Source organism: Haliotis asinina, chromosome 9, assembly GCF_037392515.1.
Source record: "Haliotis asinina isolate JCU_RB_2024 chromosome 9, JCU_Hal_asi_v2, whole genome shotgun sequence".
NCBI lineage: Eukaryota > Metazoa > Mollusca > Gastropoda > Lepetellida > Haliotidae > Haliotis > Haliotis asinina.
In genome coordinates this window covers 17591405-17610216 of record NC_090288.1, presented here as the reverse complement: position 1 = coordinate 17610216, position 18812 = coordinate 17591405, and the positions used below count along the sequence as shown (strand labels likewise).

General features: G+C 43.1%; 2 protein-coding genes across 2 annotated transcripts in view; one reads left to right on the top strand and one right to left on the bottom strand.

The window, feature by feature from the left end:
- Positions 1 to 18812, bottom strand: part of LOC137296579 (regulator of nonsense transcripts 2-like) — a 269128-nt gene that overhangs the window by 193512 nt on the left and 56804 nt on the right. The gene's annotated exons all lie outside the window — the stretch shown is intronic.
- LOC137297152 (uncharacterized) lies at positions 4875 to 5846 on the top strand. Its single transcript, XM_067829168.1, has one exon. It carries the CDS (start codon positions 4875 to 4877, stop codon positions 5844 to 5846), a length of 972 nt encoding a protein of 323 aa, XP_067685269.1.

Here is an 18812-nt window from a genome sequence, read left to right as displayed (position 1 = left end):
GAATCGAACCCGGGTCTTCGGTGTGACGAGCGAACGCTTTAACCTCTAGGCTACCAAACCGCTGACTCGTCTGACACACGTGTGTAGGTCGATGCTCATGATGTTGATCACTGGATTGTCTTGTCCAGACAGGAGGTTTTCCATGTCGACGCCATACAACTAGAATGTTACTGAGTGTCGCATTAAATAACAAACCCACCAACAAAGCAAACAGTTTGTTCAGATAGAACTAAAACTGACTACATTGCTATAAGTTGGATTAAAGCAGAGACGGCTTGCTGAGTAAACAGGAATCAGAGACAGTACGGGAGAGTACGGAAGACTACAGATATTTTACGAATGCTTTAATTATTTCTAACCGTTGTGATTTCTACTTTACTTCATATCGTCACTTGCTAGTCATTTGCAAATGCGTACCGTTTGGAATGTGACGAATTTTAGACAATGTTTGGTATTGAACAACATCACAACTTATCACAGGGATACACAAAGTCCGTAGTCTAGACCAACGGTTGTCCGCCTGCCATTTTTCTGGAAGTCGGGGTGACTGAGCAGGTTAGGTGTCTAACTATATGCTTACGATTAGGTGCCTGACACTCAGGGTGTGGGTTTGTATCCCGGATCGGGCTCAACCATGCATAAGTACTAGAATTTGTACTTTACTGAGAAAAAGTAATCCCAAATATAACATATGTTAAAGGTATGGAATTGTACTCTGTTTTAATTGTACATGCATGGCATAGACATCAAATATGACTGTGCGGTTTAAGAAGGCAAGCATGAATGTGTGAAGTGTCTGTTCGGCCTACTGTTGTACCATGTTCAACTTGGACGAGGACTGTATCACCTGCTGCTGGAGCTCTGAGAAATCATAGCGTGTGTATATGAAATGGCTGGGAAGGGTTTTACATTACCTTTACAATTAGTAAGAAGTTTGGTTTAAATAGTTTCTCATTTCCCAGTTTTTTAGCCAAAAATAGGCGGGAACTGGATACAATTCGCAGCGTGCGAGGCATTGAGTACAGAGCTTATGCCAGTCTTGCTTGTAACTGCGAAACATTTCAATACCATGCCAAAGTTAAACATGGATATCGCACTCACAGCGAACAAGCCTTTGTTGTTGTATACGGGCTCAAATAAGAATACTTTGTTTCATTTCCACAATATGAAACCATCTTTAACGACTGGTGACCTGAGGCGATATGCTGCCTGATGATAGTTGTAGTTATCCCATGCGCGAAATGTTTCCGACAATTGATGACATGGTCAAGAAGTCATAGTAAAAAAGCCCACGAATACTATTTATGACCTTACTCAGTTTAATCAAAATATCATTACATTTACAATCAACACTTGCACAAGTTTTTATTTCATCTTTATGTGGGCAGTTTTGACGTGCCATCCCTAAACACCATGGACAGTCTCGAACTATGGTCCGTCGCCTATTACATCCACCTTGCCAGAATGGACCTGTGAATGTTTGGGTTAGAATTCATCTTCAGTAACCCATGCTTGTCGAAGAGGCCAGTAACTGGATCGGGTGGTCAGGCTCGCGGACTTAGTTGGCACATGTTATCGGTTCCCAGTTGCGCAGATCGATGCTGATGCCGTTGATCACTGGATTGTCTGGTCCAAACTCCGTTACTTACATACCGTCGCTATATGTAACATGAATATTGCCGAGTGCGACGTAAAACTAAACCCACTGACCTCGCCAAGTTGCAGAATAAACTGAAACGCGAATAAATTCAATGTATCAAACGTCTTCCTATTGCTGGTGCATTAACCGGACCAATCCATAAAAGTCTTCCATGCTGCAGCACAATTATATACACACAGAACTTAGTTAAGCACCCCCTGATATATCTCAAGGCAATGAGCCCCGATCTTAACCCGTTTGAACATATCTGGGACGTGATTGATGGCTTGTGAAGCAAAGGGATCTTCCTGTACAGAACCTGACCTAATCAGAAGCATTTGTTTTCTTGAGGAATGGTTTAGACTGTCCCTTCAGGGGATCACGAGGCCGAAAGGGAATATGAGGAGGACAGTGATGGCTATCATGCAGTCACATGGAGGATACACTCGGTATTGACCTTGAATCGTGTAAGACATGCAAGAAGATATTTTGCCCACATTTAGCTATAAATTGAACCTTAAACATTCCAGGGCTATACTTGGACAAAGACATGGTTTTATATGAGTGAGGGAGTTTAGTGTTACGCCGCCCTCAGCAACATTCCAGCTGTGTGGCGGCAGTCTGCTGTCACTTGGGCATTTTGCTCTTGCAAAGGTTCCTTACGGGCACCCGTTTAGGGTTGAACTGGCTGAGATTTTTAAGACGTCCCAGTGCAATTTAGCGACCTGCCGTTAATTCGTGGATTTTCAGGCCATCCTGTCGCTTTCGCACTCTCAAGTACTGTGGATCTGAGATGTTTTGACCAAGATATTCTTGACCAGGTCCTGTGCCTTTCACTGGGGCAAGTCCCATCTCCAGTATGGTTTGTGTCAGGAAGGCTGACTGGGCTGCGGAAGTGAAAGATCGAATTCCTCTTGGCGTGTTGCAACCTAGCAAGATACCAGTTTCGGGTGAGGTCAGCCCTAGACTTACTACTAGTCTCTGAAATGAACATATTTTACTGAAAAAAGTTCAAGGTGAAAAAAAAAACATGATATATTTATAATAAAATGGATCCCTGAGGCTTTCTTCATATTCGATGACGCTAGGGGAATCTAGACACATTTTCTAGACTTGCATGGACTTTCTTGGATAAATTTGCTTTATGTTCTGTAGGACGGACTAGGTCAGTCCTAACTGGGTGATGTACGTTAAGGTCAAGGAATATAATTCCCTTATCTTGGCCCACCACGAAGAGGCGTACATCATCAGGCCCTGTGGTTGAATTTAGCTCTTACGTGATCTATACAAGTGATATCTTGAACTATTGCCTAGACAGGAATGCCATTCTTGATGATGCATGTTTGTTCTCGAAACTGCTTAAGAAATAGATTGATGTTACCAAATGTTTGATTTAGCCACACATATTCAAAACCATGTGAAAATAAAAGATTTCTTGCATGAGACGCCCGTGTTGTCTTACCCCTATCAGATACAAATACAAGAATGTTATAAGCTAGTTTTGGGATTCTTTGTTCGTGCATTCCAAGGATCTTTAACCAATATTTTAACCAACTGATTTGTGAATTTATTTATATAGAATATCTTCCGCATTCTCCGTAAACCATACATGTTGGTGTTGCTTGCGCTACGTTTAAAATTCTTTTCCACGCCAGAAGGTGTAATTTCTCCAGACATTCATGACGTTGAAATCCCCACATTTCAGACCCATAGAACATAATCGGGTGGACTCTACGGGAAACCACTAGTCCAAGATAGGTATAGTTATTAACAACAGATACATTTTTACCATTCAAAAATTATTTTTCTTTATAGGCAACAGGCCTCCTCTTCTAAAGATAACTATGTTCTTTTCACAATTAACAAATAATTTCCATTCATTTGTATAGTGTTCCAAAACATTCAGTTTTGTAGACCAACAAAACAAATTCATCATCGGCAAAACGGAGGATAAAAATGGTATGTAGGACATGTCTTTAGTGTATATGGCATAGTATGAAGGCGTGTGTAGTGTATATGACATGTGTTTAGTTATTTGACGTGCGGTTAGTATATGTGACATGGTATGTAGGACATATGTGTAGTGTATATATGACATGTGTTTAGAATAAATGACGTGTTTGGTGTATGTGGCATGGTATTTATGGCATGTGTTAGTATATATGACATAGTATGTATGACCTATGTTTAATATATGTGACATGTGTTTAGTGTATATGACATGAGTTTAGTACATATGACATGACATGTATGTCATGAGTTTAATGTATATGACAACGTATATATGGCATGGGGTAGTATATATGACATGATATTTATGACGTGTTCAGTATATATGCCATGTGTTTGGTGTATATGACATGTGTTTAGTACACATGACATGGTATGTATGTCATGAGCTTAATGCACATGGCATGGTATATATGTCATATGTACAATATATGTGACATGATATGTATGATATTTGTTTAGTGTATGTGCCATGTGTCTAGTGTATATGACATGTGTTTAGTGTATATGACGTGTTTAGTATATATGACATGGTACGTATGTTATGAGTTTAATATATATGACATGTGTTCAGTATATGACATGTGTTCAGTATATATGACATGTGTTTAGTGTATATGACATGGTATGTATGCCATGTATTAGTGTATATGACATGAGATGTAGGACCTGTGTTTAGTGTATAGTTGAGATATAGTCAGATATAGTTGTGTTCTGTACTTGGGGCAACCTTCATGTATGCATTTAGAGTAATTGAAAAATACCCGTATGTTTGTATACGTGGCGTATATGTGTCTCTATACCTGTTTGTGTCTCCACGTCGGTTGGTGGGAGATTAATATTCGTGTCAACATTCCATACAGTGACATATGTCAGATCGATCAAGTTTCCAAATCGCGATGGGTTACACGATTGACCTTTGTTTTGTACACCATATCTCAAAACTGCGTATTGGGTTGTCGTGTAACACTGCCAAAGAATTGTACCCACACGGACTTAAATTGGATAACCTTGCATGCTGCCTTGTGTTCTCTACCTGGGCATAGCGAACACTGCAATCTAACAGATATTTATCTTTTTTTATGAATTTCCTGACACACCAATCGCCATTTCCGTCTGGTATTCTGGTTCCCCTTCTGCCATCTTCAGGCTGTGTGCCTCGTGTTCGGGTACACCTATCGTCATCTTCATGTTGTGAATTATTCATTTCGTGTTAACAGTAAGAATGAAGAATCTCGTGCCAAGACGCTTCCGATGGATGAGGGATAATCTGCTTTGTTTTGTGTCGGGTGCATGTGTGGTTTTCATAATACTGTCCTTCTATGGACCTCACAGTCGGCGAAGTCGTGGCAACAACCATGGCGTTCTTGTTTCATCATTGTCGTCCCAGACATTCAGTGTGATAAAACACAAAGATGGCGAATGGATATTTAACAATGTATGCGATACTAATGAGTCTTTCAAGAAGGCAAAGCTTCACACCCCAACAGGAGACACTGACATTTTCCTTTATCCCCCGGAACAAGATGTGTGGGTGTCGGGATTTATCTGGAGGGAGGGTAAATGGGAACTGGATCTAGTTCATATTGTGCACAACCTTATGAAAGAACACTCAAGCTGGATTTTCATGGACGTGGGTGCAAATATCGGTGTGTATACTGTATCCATGGCTAAGGCAGGCCGAGAGGTGATAGCTGTTGAACCACTTCCGTCAAACGTAGTGAGACTCTGTCGCTCTTTGAAGGAGGGTCGTTTTGAGGGGGTTGTGCATTTGATAACGAATCCTGTGTCGGATTCTAGGAGACGTATTTCTTTTGGAGTAATGCCTGCAAATGTTGGTGGAACTTTCGTAAAAGATGTTCTAGGCGATTCAGAGAAAGATTCGGCGCAAACGATACTCCTCGACGATTTGGCTCAGATGCTGCGTGGCCGAACGGTCGTCATGAAGATGGACATAGAGAAACACGAAGCAAGGGCTCTAAAAGGGGGAAGGAACTTCTTCCAGCTTGTTGACGTCAGGTATCTGTTGATGGAATTCAACATGGAAAAACATCAAGATGTCTCAGTTAAATGGGTTGTTCAGTTCTTAAGGGAACATTATATGGTACCTGTAAAACCCGGGAATTTCTCATACATGTTGGACCCTGGCAAATTGTTGGATTGGCCTTCTGACGTCATGTGGATAAAAAAGAAATGATGCTAAAACAACTAACATTATTAATTAAGCTTTTTTAAGGCGTTGAAACTTGTTTGCATTACTATCGGAAACATCCGAGATATATAACTGAAGCGTTTACATAATAGAGTCTGTGCGCTACGTTCCCTTCACAAATAATCGAATCCTAAGGAAACCAATGGTTGATCGCATGAAAATGATACAGACTATCTCAGCGATATGACTACAGACTGTAAGTGGTCAGGCCTGGCTCAAGGAATCCGTTGGTTATGAGCATCCACGCAGGTTTCTGATGAACTAAGAGAAAAGTTGTGTCTGATGATCTAAGAGAAAAGTTGAGTCTGATGATCTAAGAGAAAAGTTGTGTCTGATGAACTAAGAGAAAAGTTGTGTCTGATGATCTAAGAGAAAAGTTGAGTCTGATGATCTAAGAGAAAAGTTGAGTCTGAATATGAGTCTGATGATCTAAGAGAAGGGTTCCAACCCACTGGGTGAACAGATTCGTGAAGTTATACTGAAAATGGTTATTGTGTGCATTCTCATATCGCATGCCGTCCAGACATGAATACAATGAAATATCACCTTGCTCATATCTGGACCAAATATCATGCACTGGATTCATCATAATACAGTCCATCATAATAAAATTCGTTCAAGAAAATAAAGGAACTTCACAACAGTCAACAAAAACTCTAAATTGCTGACTGTATATAGTTTGAGACAGTGGAATTCACTTCATCGATCTTTGCTTCGTCGGTGTTTAATATGAAACATTAAAAATGTATGGTAACTCAATGCAAGATCCCCAGACCACAGTCACAGTCAGCTTCAAGCTTTGAACAGTCGGCCACAAACATTCCGCCACAAACTTTCCACCCTGGCAAACGGAATTATTTGGCGAAGTTCATCTTGAAAAGTAGAAAAATGTCAATTACCGGTTTTTATCACGTGCATCATTACCGTTAGACATTTATACAGATCAAGATAAAGGCAACGATTCCCATGAAGCATTGTTAATAACATGTTGCCACGAAAGAACACTGTAATAAGGACAGTTTATTTTGGTCGTATTCATCTTTGCTCTAGCTGCCGAGTGTTTAACAGACCATGCATAGATTGAGATCTTAAGTGTTCACCATTTATTTCAAGCATTATGTTATATCTCACCTCTCATCTTTCACGTGAATGTCGGATTGTAATTGACGTAGTTTTAATGTACCCCGTTAACATAACACTATGTTTCATAGTCCCTGTCTTATTTGCCGAACCGACATTTCGTTTGCGACGTACCAAATGCCAACTTGTATCTCGAATCAATTATGAGAGACAACAGCATGTTTCAGGACATTTACGCTATTTTCCAAATGAATAGTTCTAGGGGAATAATCAAAGTATCCTGTCGTCTGCAATGGTATTGTTTCCAAGGTGGGCCAAGCAAGCATATGGCATACCTGCTATACAATTAGGTGACTGTGCTATACAACTGGGTGTGGAGATTCGTTGTCCTTCGGCCCGGTGGGCGATTCGTTGTCCTAGGCCCGGTGGGCGATTCGTTGTCCTAGGCCCGGTAGACGATTCGTTGTCCTGAGCCTGGCGGGTGATTCGATGTCCTGAGCCTGGCGGGTGATTCGTTGTCCTGAGCCTGGCGGGTGATTCGATGTCCTTCTGTCCCGTGTGTGACATGGGTCATGTTGCATCTCGAGACCGGCAGACAACCCATGATCCCAAGTCACCGATCCGGAACTTACGGGTGCGACTGTTTTGCTAGGATAGTATATTAGTACGTGGAATTTCAACTAGTAGGACCCGTGTAGGTGTTAGGATGAGTACAGTTCGGTGCTGCTACACAGCCACTGGTAGTCAGGCAACACTACATATATATACTACATATATAACACTACATATATAACACTACATATATACATACATACATACATACATACATACATACATACATACATACATACATACATACATACATACATACATACATACATACATACATACATACATACATACATACATACATACATACATACATACATACATACATACATACATTGAAACTAAAATCAGGATGCGTTACGTATGATCACTCTTTGCTGGACACTTTCCACATGCAATAGGAGATGATGATGGTGGTGCATGCTGACACCATGTAACGCATATGTGGTTTCAGCTCACCGTCTCTCGTGGCTTATTATTAATTCATGTATGTATTGATTTTTGTATTCATTACACCATCTTAATTATCTCAACGAACAATGTCCTGGTAAGTGTCATTCTCTTCTAAATATACACAAGAAATGTATTGAAAGAGCACTCTGATCAGTCAGTCATGTTTGTAAAGGATGTCACGCTAAACATTTCCATTCGTTGTTTCCTTATTTTCCCGCGATATCTACAATGTTTACCTTCCGTTTTTCGACTTATTTTTAACATTGACATGTACACTTCGCATAATCAAACCTACAGAGTAATTACACTGCTAATTTTTTTTTTAAAATGTAATTTGGTAGTGAGTGAGTGCACTATTATTTAGCGTCACACTGGCAATATTGCAGCCTTTTCGTGACGAGAGTAATTTAATTTATATCAATATTGAAATCAATGAATTGAGAACGTAAATTGGTAGTGAGTATTGGAGATAATGCTTGTAATGGTTTGTAATTTACAAAAATACACATAATAGGCGCGAGGAACTCATAACAGGTGTAACTAGTGAGCCAGGTGAATTGTGAATTATAACCTCTTCTAACTGGGGCAGTCTGGGGCATCTTAGTTATAGACATGCTGCCTTAACCTTGACATAAAATGTAGAAATACGAGTTTATCAATTTTTAAAATCAAGATTAATTTGTCAGTACCATTCTGCTATGAAGCAAGAAATTATAATTCAGTGTAATCATAGTTGTTTGTAGTGTCTCTTTTCACTTTCACACGAGAAAATTCGGATCGGTAGGGCATTGTCTGAATTGATTCATAAGACTCATGCATCGGTGTGGCAAGATGGCTTGAAAAATACAAACGCAACAGAAACGTTACTGACATAAGGTTAGTCCTGAATAACCTAAGGTTTAGATTTAAGCTTCACTTGCTATCACCCTTGTCTCGTTTTGTATCGTACAAGGAGCCCTCAAATCGTATTTTCCACATCACATTTATATTTAGAATGTGCAGCATATGTACGAAACGTTACATTATTTGTGGTTGAGTGTGAGAGTATATGCTATTGTCAATATTTTGCGTACTTAACTTTGAAAGTGTGGGAAATGGTCGTGCGTGTGTGTGTGCGCCCGCGTGTGTGCGTGTGAGTGTCATTCAGGCCGCATGCACGTCTGGAAGCGTCAGTGCATATGCATGCATGAGAATTTAGGCTGCGTTCAGTTTGAGTGTCTTAGAGTGTGTCGACATGTATGTGTGAGAGGTTGTTTCACACTTGTTTCGTGTGTCTAAATTAATGCGACAGAATGGTTTGGGGTTTTTTTTCGTGTTTGATTTGTTGTACCTAACCGTGAAGATGATGTTCGCTGCATATATGGATGGGTATATGTGTGAGAGGTGTGTTTTTCATGTGTGTTCGTGTTTTTGTGTATGCCAGGCAAGTAAAACCTTTCGATATATATCTGGACATATTCTGTGGTTTTGTTATCAACGCGTCGGCATACCCTTGTCTGACATTTATTCCTTTTTCGATCAGAGTGAGTGAGTTTTGTTTTGTGCCACATTCAGCATTATTCCAACTATATGGCGGTGGTCGGTAAATACCGGACCAGACAATCCAGTGACCAACAGCATATACATCAGTCGACGCAACTGGGACAATCCCGTTTGACGCGTCTCACGACAAGTATTTAGTTACTGAAGATCAAATTTTAACCAAGATCTTCACGGGTCCATGTAATCAGAGGGCGCTACAGCAGCAGAGTCCGGCTTATACTGAAATGTAATTGACCCACTGAAGACACTAATTCAACTGCTGTCTTCTTGTCGTCTTTACATCTGAATCTGCAGTTAGAAACTGGAGGTGTACATGCACATGGACAGTCACAGCACACGTTCCAAGCGGAACGCTGGGTATTTTACGATCACTTCCATCACTATTAGCCACAGCACGGAATCATAGTTGTCTCCCTTCGTTCTTTGTGGTGGTTTTGTGTCAGTCTTTGGGTTTTCACAGTCTAAGTAAACTTATCCTCAGTACTTTTCGTTACACTCCTGAATATTTTGAAAGTCCCTCCGATCCCTAAATAGTAGCCGTTGTTTGATTGGTTCAATCTCTTTGACCGTCTCGCGTTTGATTGGACGGTTATAGGTAGCTCAAAGGTTACCTGACGCGACCTTCTACCAGGTTTTGTTAGACTCAGTGGTGGAGCGTAACGAAATACACTGAGACTAAGTTTACTTAGACAGTGGGTTTTCTATATGGTCTTGTATTTAAAGACAGGAGTATGCTGCTCGTCTGGTAGTGATTTTCAGTCCAGGTCTACACGTATTTATAGGGGACTTGGGTGATTCTAGGGCTGTTAAAGTAGTCATCAACTCTTGGATAAAAGATAAAAAAATATTAAGCAAGCAGACAAAGTTGAGTTTGAGACATTTAAATCAGGTGTCATTGTCAACATTCGGTCTCCCTGGATCCTTGTACACTGTACAGGTAAATGTGGTGATAACTGTACTGAAATTAAAGTTTGCCGTTATAAATGCATATTGTTTCAAGCCATGCACCACCACCTCCTTGTTTTCCTTTCTCAAAGTATTCTTAAAATTAGTGACTGTTTGATTGTTATAAGTTATCCTTAATAATGTAAGTTTGTGTACATGGAACGAATTCACTGCGCAAAACGTATGTATAGCACGCTAACGTTCGAAATCGTCGAAACGTTTCATGGAGAAAAGGTGGGAGTCTTTCTGAGGAGCTAAGCATGATCGGCCTCAAGTAGCAAACTGTAAACATCAAATCGGCACTGAAGTGCAGTATATGTACATCCGTGTACTTCCTTTGCGGAATCGAACTGTCAATACATCTGTACCTGCTAGTGCAGTGCCTGGTTTGAGGCGGCTGTCGGCCAGGCTGTATGTCCAGCCTATTTTGGACCTGTGCTGTGACGACTACATCGACATCGTCGGGTCCAGTGGTGAGATGGCTTTCTGTAATCTACAAAACTGGCGACGTGTATGGTTCAATGACAAATCATGGCTTGTATGTTTTACGTTTATAAAGAAAACGGTGTTCTGAACTCTTATATATGATGCTAAAGGCTCGAACATCATCGAAATATTACAACGTCATTCCATGCTAGCTGACTTGTAATTTCGTAGTGAATCGTGGGAACAGTGGCTTAAGCACTCTCGTCAAAAGTGGAGCATTTTACTGATTCAAAGCCAAAGTTAACTATTACAACGTTTGGTAAAGGCTGAGTTTTCACTGTCCGAAGCGCATGTATAATCTCTGTGATCTTTCACGGTTTGGACTTTACAACAAGTGGTAAATGTCCAGACGAAGACAATAAGAGCGACGGATACTAAAATAGAAAGGTATCACTTTTACTTACTGACTTTTCACGATCCCGTTACGAGGCAAGAGAAAGATATAGTTAAGCATACTTCACTTCAGGTCGACCACCGACCGACAGTCGGAGGGGGGACGCACCCTTCACAGAATCACAAGACTTGATCATCCGGTGATGTCGAGAGCCATTCAAAGTCTCTATGAAAAACATGAGACAAACATGTTTGGTACTTTTTCAGTGTTTTGAGAAATATAAAAATATGTGTGTCTTTACATTTAAAAAATTCATTTTAAGATTATACTGATTATAATTAAATGATGAATATATATATCATGATATACTTTCAATACACATGATCGATGGACTTCAACATTTGTTGTCAGTCGTTCAAAACATACAAACAAACATTAGTGCAATTTCATTAACATTCGCAGCAACATTTATTGATTGATTCGTACACAATTTCTGTCGAGTTACTGACACATGGGTACAATGTGTAAAGTCCATTTCTGCTGCCGCCCCGCCGTGATATTGGCGTAAAACCAAACTCACTAAGTTGGAAGACTTTCCTCATACTACTTTCGCTCTGGACTGATCTGCAGTACTTCATACGGGTTGATGACGCGTGGAGGGGATGTATTTTTAAGGGGTGACGTAGTAATAAATCATGACATTAAATATTTCAACATGAACAGTAGTTATAATAACAGATCTTCTATCGTGTAAAGACATTTTATTCGTGCAAAATGACCTTTAACAGAGCGCACAGTAGGTAAGCACTCTTATTAAACCTTACAGCGTAACGGCCCTTGGCATCTGTGTGAGGCAAGGTCGACCGTTTCATACGTGTATCGGCATACCCTAACCGGCATGGTAAAACAGTATGGTTGGAGTTGTCTCTGTTGTCGCTACATAGTATAGATGTGTGAAGTCCATTCTGGTGTTCACCGTCATGATGTTGCTGAACTTTTGTTAAAGCAACGTGATACTCAACTCACTAATCAGTTTATAGCTGAGACAGTGTAACGGTAACTAACGCAACCAACCGTTTCATCCAAGTTTTAGAGAGGGACGCGTACCAGCGTCGACGGCTCTTGAACAGGTTCTTGAACGTGCGCAGTTTCACGTTTGGCCCCAACTCTTTCACATGCTGGTATTCGAACCACGGACCTTCTGATCCAAAGTCGGACGCTTTGTCCACATGACCAATGAGATTAAACAGGACAGCAAGCTGACAAGGCAAATGTGTCATCTGTGTGATGACTCCACGCCCTGTGACGTATAGTTCATACATTTATTGTTCCACTGGAGCTGTGCTCCCTACACTTAGATTAAGCTGAAAGCCGGACTTTATTTACGACGCCCACTGAACAAAATGGCACACGCTCGATTATTTATAGAGCGCCGCAATATGCCTGGAATATTGTTGAGTGCGGCGTTAAGCAACAAACAAACTAGCAAACAAACCAATGCATGAAATATTACGTGATAAGGAAGAATGACTGAGATCCCTTTGAAATGATGAGATGTTTAAACTACATCCGGCTGTACCATGACGTCGATGACGAGGCGCTTCTTAAAACATATGATTGGATTTCATTTTTGATCGACCATCCTCTTTTGTACTCGTTGGGTCAACACCTGATAGCATTTCGCAAGCTGTGTGCCCTGACATGATAAGACGTTGATTTAGTTGTTGAAAAAGACATGTTAATGGTGAACATGTTTTCGTATTCTGGCGTATCGCTCGTCGGTGGGTTGTCTTCGCCCTATATATTAACGAAGTTGCATATGAACATAGTAGAACACCCCACACCCACCCCTCCACTCCACCCGTCCACTCCACCTGTTTCTGACAAACTTGAACCAGAACACAGATATGATGTCATTAACGTAAGGTTACAAGAATGGAACCAGCGACGTAGCTATACCATTATGAAAAAATACACGTGATTGTTGCTAAAAAGGTTGGGTAAGCCCTAAGTATATCTAAATGTAAGGCATTGCAACTTATCAGACTTATACGAAATAAATGGCTTGCTACGCGCCTCTTGTAAGCTTTGTGAAATCAGCAGATGCCTGTCACCTATGGAAAGTGTACCAAAACGGGGAACGAGCTGTGAACTAGCACTTGCAGAGTCAAGTATACTCATACATTTAGATGAGGCATTCCCATATACCGGCATAATGTATTTTTATGCAAAACTAACTTAACCTAATCCAGTAATCTATCTCTGAATCGCGAGAGATCAAATTTGCTCACTGGATTTCATAAAAAAATCTCAAACGATGTAGGAAAACATAGTTCCGTTGCTCCTTTCATAGTATTAATGGTTAAGCAGCGACTGGCGTTAATGCGTCCTTGATCTGGGCCTGTGATCCTTTAAAAGAACTTCTGAACATGTGTTTATAACATTGATGAGATTAGAAGTACATACACGTTATCAATTACTGATAATGCAGTCGGCAATGGACGTCACAAAAGGTTACAAGGTTGAATCGTATCGGTTCAGTAATGACAAGTGCACTGTCAAGGTCGACTTCTGCCCAGACTTAAGGCATGACAGCTGACGGCAAAATTGGCCAATCATCACTCAATCACACGGTGTCTACCTGCTGTTGAATGGACATAACAACCTCGGTGCACTAATTGGCGAGAAATAACGACATGGACGTTATCAGCCGTATTGTCATACGCAAAAGGAAAGAAAAAGTTGTAATTAGGCGGTGAGGTGGTGGGAAAGTAGTATATATCTCAAGATAATACTGATACTGTTCAAGATGCGTGTACACAGTCGAATACAGTGCTGGTTCAGCGTAGACAGATGACGTCCCATCCAGTCTTGTACGATAAACGCACAGTCATACCGGCTGGTGGCACAGCTGGCAATTTTCAGTAAATAAGAACAGAACGGATGTCATCTGTTTATTTCTAAAATCTTGAACTAGTCTGCAGGTGGAATTTAGGTTTAACGACGTCACTGTTGGCTATATTGAACCTTACGTTGGACTTTGTTCAAATAGGACCCTAGACAAGATGACTGGTAGAATTCCATGAATCTTATCGTTTTCCCCTTTCATTTTTAGCACAAAACGTTATGCAGTCATGTATGTCATGCCAATCTATACGGACACCCAGTTCAATGGGGATGTTAAATGGATCGTGATTTGGGGATATAAATGCTTATAAAGAAATATCAGTTATCGTTTACAAAACAAAGCTTACAAATGTTGCACTACAACCTCTTTCTAATATATCCTGTGACAGATACGACTTTCATGTCGCTAGCTGTTAAACGATATATACACGTTTTAGACTCTCATTAAAGCTTAGTGATGGTAGTGACACCCGTTGAGCAAGAACATAGTAAATATGCTAAAAAAGGAAATTCTTCAAAATATGGAATTGTAAGCCTGTATTAATACAGTTATGTAAACTTCACCCCAAACGAGAAAAAAAGAATAAAGTGTCAGATGTATGCTCACTTAATGAGATAATGAAGGATGGGTCAGAAAATAGTTGGGTGATACAAACAATGAACATGGCAGGATGACCCGGCAGTTTGGCAAAGTGTTGTTAAGTCTATGTTTAAAAAGTAAAGTATATGGACCACCGAAGAAATTAAGCATTGTTTACGCCTTGTCGGTTAACAAACATCCAGACCATTTCAATTTAAACGGTATTACGTCAAAATGTGTACGTTCGTTGAAGTATGAATACACAATTTCTACTGAAATAGCCAACGAAAGTCGGCGCGCAAGTGCCACTGTGTGCCACGTTCCAGTCAGTCCACTGCTGAGTTACTATAGAGTTGCTGGGAGGACAGGGAGTCCTGAGAGAGTGATCAGCTGCTCCCTGTCTGGTTGCTATAGACTTGCTGGGAGGACAAGGACTCGTGAGAGGCTGATCAGCTGCTCCCTGTCTAGTTACTATAGACTTGCTGGGAGGACAGGGAGTCGTGAGAGGGTGATCAGCTGCTCCCTGTCTAGTTACTACAGAGTAGCTGGGAGGACAGGGAGTCGTGAGAGGGTGATCAGCTGCTCCCTGTCTAGTTGCTACAGAGTAGCTGGGAGGACAGGGAGTCGTGAGAGGGTGATCAGTTCCTCCCTGTCTAGTTACTATAGCCTTGCTGGGAGGACAGGGAGTCCTGAGAGGCTGATCAGTTGCTCCCTGTCTAGTTACTATAGACTTGCTGGGAGGAAAGGGAGTCGTGAGAGGCTGATCAGCTGCTCCCTGTCTAGTTACTATAGACTTGCTGGGAGGACAGGGAGTAGTGAGAGGGTGATCAGCTGCTCCCTGTCTAGTTACTACAGAGTAGCTGGGAGGACAGGGAGTCGTGAGAGGCTGATCAGCTGCTCCCTGTCTAGTTACTATAGACTTGCTGGGAGGACAGGGAGTCGTGAGAGGCTGATCAGCTGCTCCCTGTCTAGTTGCTATAGAGTTGCTGGGAGGACAGGGAGTCCTGAGAGAGTGATCAGCTGCTCCCTGTCTAGTTACTATAGACTTGCTGGGAGGACAGGGAGTCGTGAGAGGGTGATCAGCTGCTCCCTGTCTAGTTACTACAGAGTAGCTGGGAGGAAAGGGAGTCGTGAGAGGGTGATCAGCTGCTCCCTGTCTAGTTGCTACAGAGTAGCTGGGAGGACAGGGAGTCGTGAGAGGGTGATCAGTTCCTCCCTGTCTAGTTACTATAGCCTTGCTGGGAGGACAGGGAGTCCTGAGAGGCTGATCAGTTGCTCCCTGTCTAGTTACTATAGACTTGCTGGGAGGACAGGGAGTCGTGAGAGGGTGATCAGTTGCTCCCTGTCTAGTTACTACAGAGTAGCTGGGAGGACAGGGAGTCGTGAGAGGGTGATCAGCTGCTCCCTGTCTAGTTACTATAGACTTGCTGGGAGGACAGGGAGTCGTGAGAGGCTGATCAGCTGCTCCCTGTCTAGTTGCTATAGACTTGCTGGGAGGACAGGGAGTTCTGAGAGGCTGATCAGTTGCTCCCTGTCTAGTTACTACAGAGTAGCTGGGCGGACAGGGAGTCGTGAGAGGGTGATCAGCTGCTCCCTGTTTAGTTACTATAGACTTGCTGGGAGGACAGGGAGTCGTGAGAGGCTGATCAGCTGCTCCCTGTCTAGTTACTATAGACTTGCTGGGAGGACAGGGAGTCGTGAGAGGCTGATCAGCTGCTCCCTGTCTAGTTACTACAGAGTAGCTGGGAGGACAGGGAGTCGTGAGAGGGTGATCAGCTGCTCCCTGTCTAGTTACTACAGAGTAGCTGGGAGGACAGGGAGTCGTGAGAGGGTGATCAGCTGCTCCCTGTCTAGTTGCTACAGAGTAGCTGGGAGGAAAGGGAGTCGTGAGAGGGTGATCAGTTGCTCCCTGTTTAGTTACTATAGACTTGCTGGGAGGACAGGGAGTCCTGAGAGGCTGATCAGTTGCTCCCTGTCTAGTTACTATAGAGTTGCTGGGAGGACAGGGAGTCGTGAGAGGGTGATCAGCTGCTCCCTGTCTAGTTACTACAGAGTAGCTGGGAGGACAGGGAGTCGTGAGAGGCTGATCAGCTGCTCCCTGTCTAGTTACTATAGACTTGCTGGGAGGACAGGGAGTCGTGAGAGGCTGATCAGCTGCTCCCTGTCTAGTTACTACAGAGTAGCTGGGAGGACAGGGAGTTCTGAGAGGCTGATCAGTTGCTCCCTGTCTAGTTACTACAGAGTAGATGGGCGGACAGGGAGTCGTGAGAGGGTGATCAGCTGCTCCCTGTTTAGTTACTATAGACTTGCTGGGAGGACAGGGAGTCGTGAGAGGCTGATCAGCTGCTCCCTGTCTAGTTACTACAGAGTAGCTGGGAGGACAGGGAGTCGTGAGAGGGTGATCAGCTGCTCCCTGTCTAGTTACTACAGAGTAGCTGGGAGGAAAGGGAGTCGTGAGAGGGTGATCAGCTGCTCCCTGTCTAGTTACTATAGACTTGCTGGGAGGACAGGGAGTCGTGAGAGGGTGATCAGTTGCTCCCTGTCTAGTTACTATAGACTTGCTGGGAGGACAGGGAGTCGTGAGAGGGTGATCAGCTGCTCCCTGTCTAGTTGCTATAGACTTGCTGGGAGGACAGGGAGTCGTGAGAGGGTGATCAGCTGCTCCCTGTCTAGTTACTATAGACTTGCTGGGAGCACAGGGAGTCGTGAGAGGGTGATCAGTTGCTCCCTGTCTAGTTACTATAGACTTGCTGGGAGGACAGGGAGTCGTGAGAGGCTGATCAGCTGCTCCCTGTCTAGTTACTACAGAGTAGCTGGGAGGACAGGGAGTCGTGAGAGGGTGATCAGCTGCTCCCTGTCTAGTTACTATAGAGTTGCTGGGAGGACAGGGAGTCGTGAGAGGCTGATCAGCTGCTCCCTGTCTAGTTGCTATGGACTTGCTGGGAGGACAGGGAGTTCTGAGAGGCTGATCAGTTGCTCCCTGTCTAGTTACTACAGAGTAGCTGGGCGGACAGGGAGTCGTGAGAGGGTGATCAGCTGCTCCCTGTCTAGTTACTATAGACTTGCTGGGAGGACAGGGAGTCGTGAGAGGCTGATCAGCTGCTCCCTGTCTAGTTACTACAGAGTAGCTGGGAGGACAGGGAGTCGTGAGAGGGTGATCAGCTGCTCCCTGTCTAGTTACTACAGAGTAGCTGGGAGGACAGGGAGTCGTGAGAGGGTGATCAGCTGCTCCCTGTCTAGTTGCTACAGAGTAGCTGGGAGGAAAGGGAGTCGTGAGAGGGTGATCAGTTGCTCCCTGTTTAGTTACTATAGACTTGCTGGGAGGACAGGGAGTCCTGAGAGGCTGATCAGTTGCTCCCTGTCTAGTTACTATAGAGTTGCTGGGAGGACAGGGAGTCGTGAGAGGGTGATCAGCTGCTCCCTGTCTAGTTACTACAGAGTAGCTGGGAGGACAGGGAGTCGTGAGAGGGTGATCAGTTGCTCCCTGTCTAGTTACTATAGACTTGCTGGGAGGACAGGGAGTCGTGAGAGGCTGATCAGCTGCTCCCTGTCTAGTTACTACAGAGTAGCTGGGAGGACAGGGAGTTCTGAGAGGCTGATCAGTTGCTCCCTGTCTAGTTACTACAGAGTAGATGGGCGGACAGGGAGTCGTGAGAGGGTGATCAGCTGCTCCCTGTTTAGTTACTATAGACTTGCTGGGAGGACAGGGAGTCGTGAGAGGCTGATCAGCTGCTCCCTGTCTAGTTACTACAGAGTAGCTGGGAGGACAGGGAGTCGTGAGAGGGTGATCAGCTGCTCCCTGTCTAGTTACTACAGAGTAGCTGGGAGGACAGGGAGTCGTGAGAGGGTGATCAGCTGCTCCCTGTCTAGTTACTATAGACTTGCTGGGAGGACAGGGAGTCGTGAGAGGGTGATCAGTTGCTCCCTGTCTAGTTACTATAGACTTGCTGGGAGGAAAGGGAGTCGTGAGAGGCTGATCAGCTGCTCCCTGTCTAGTTACTATAGACTTGCTGGG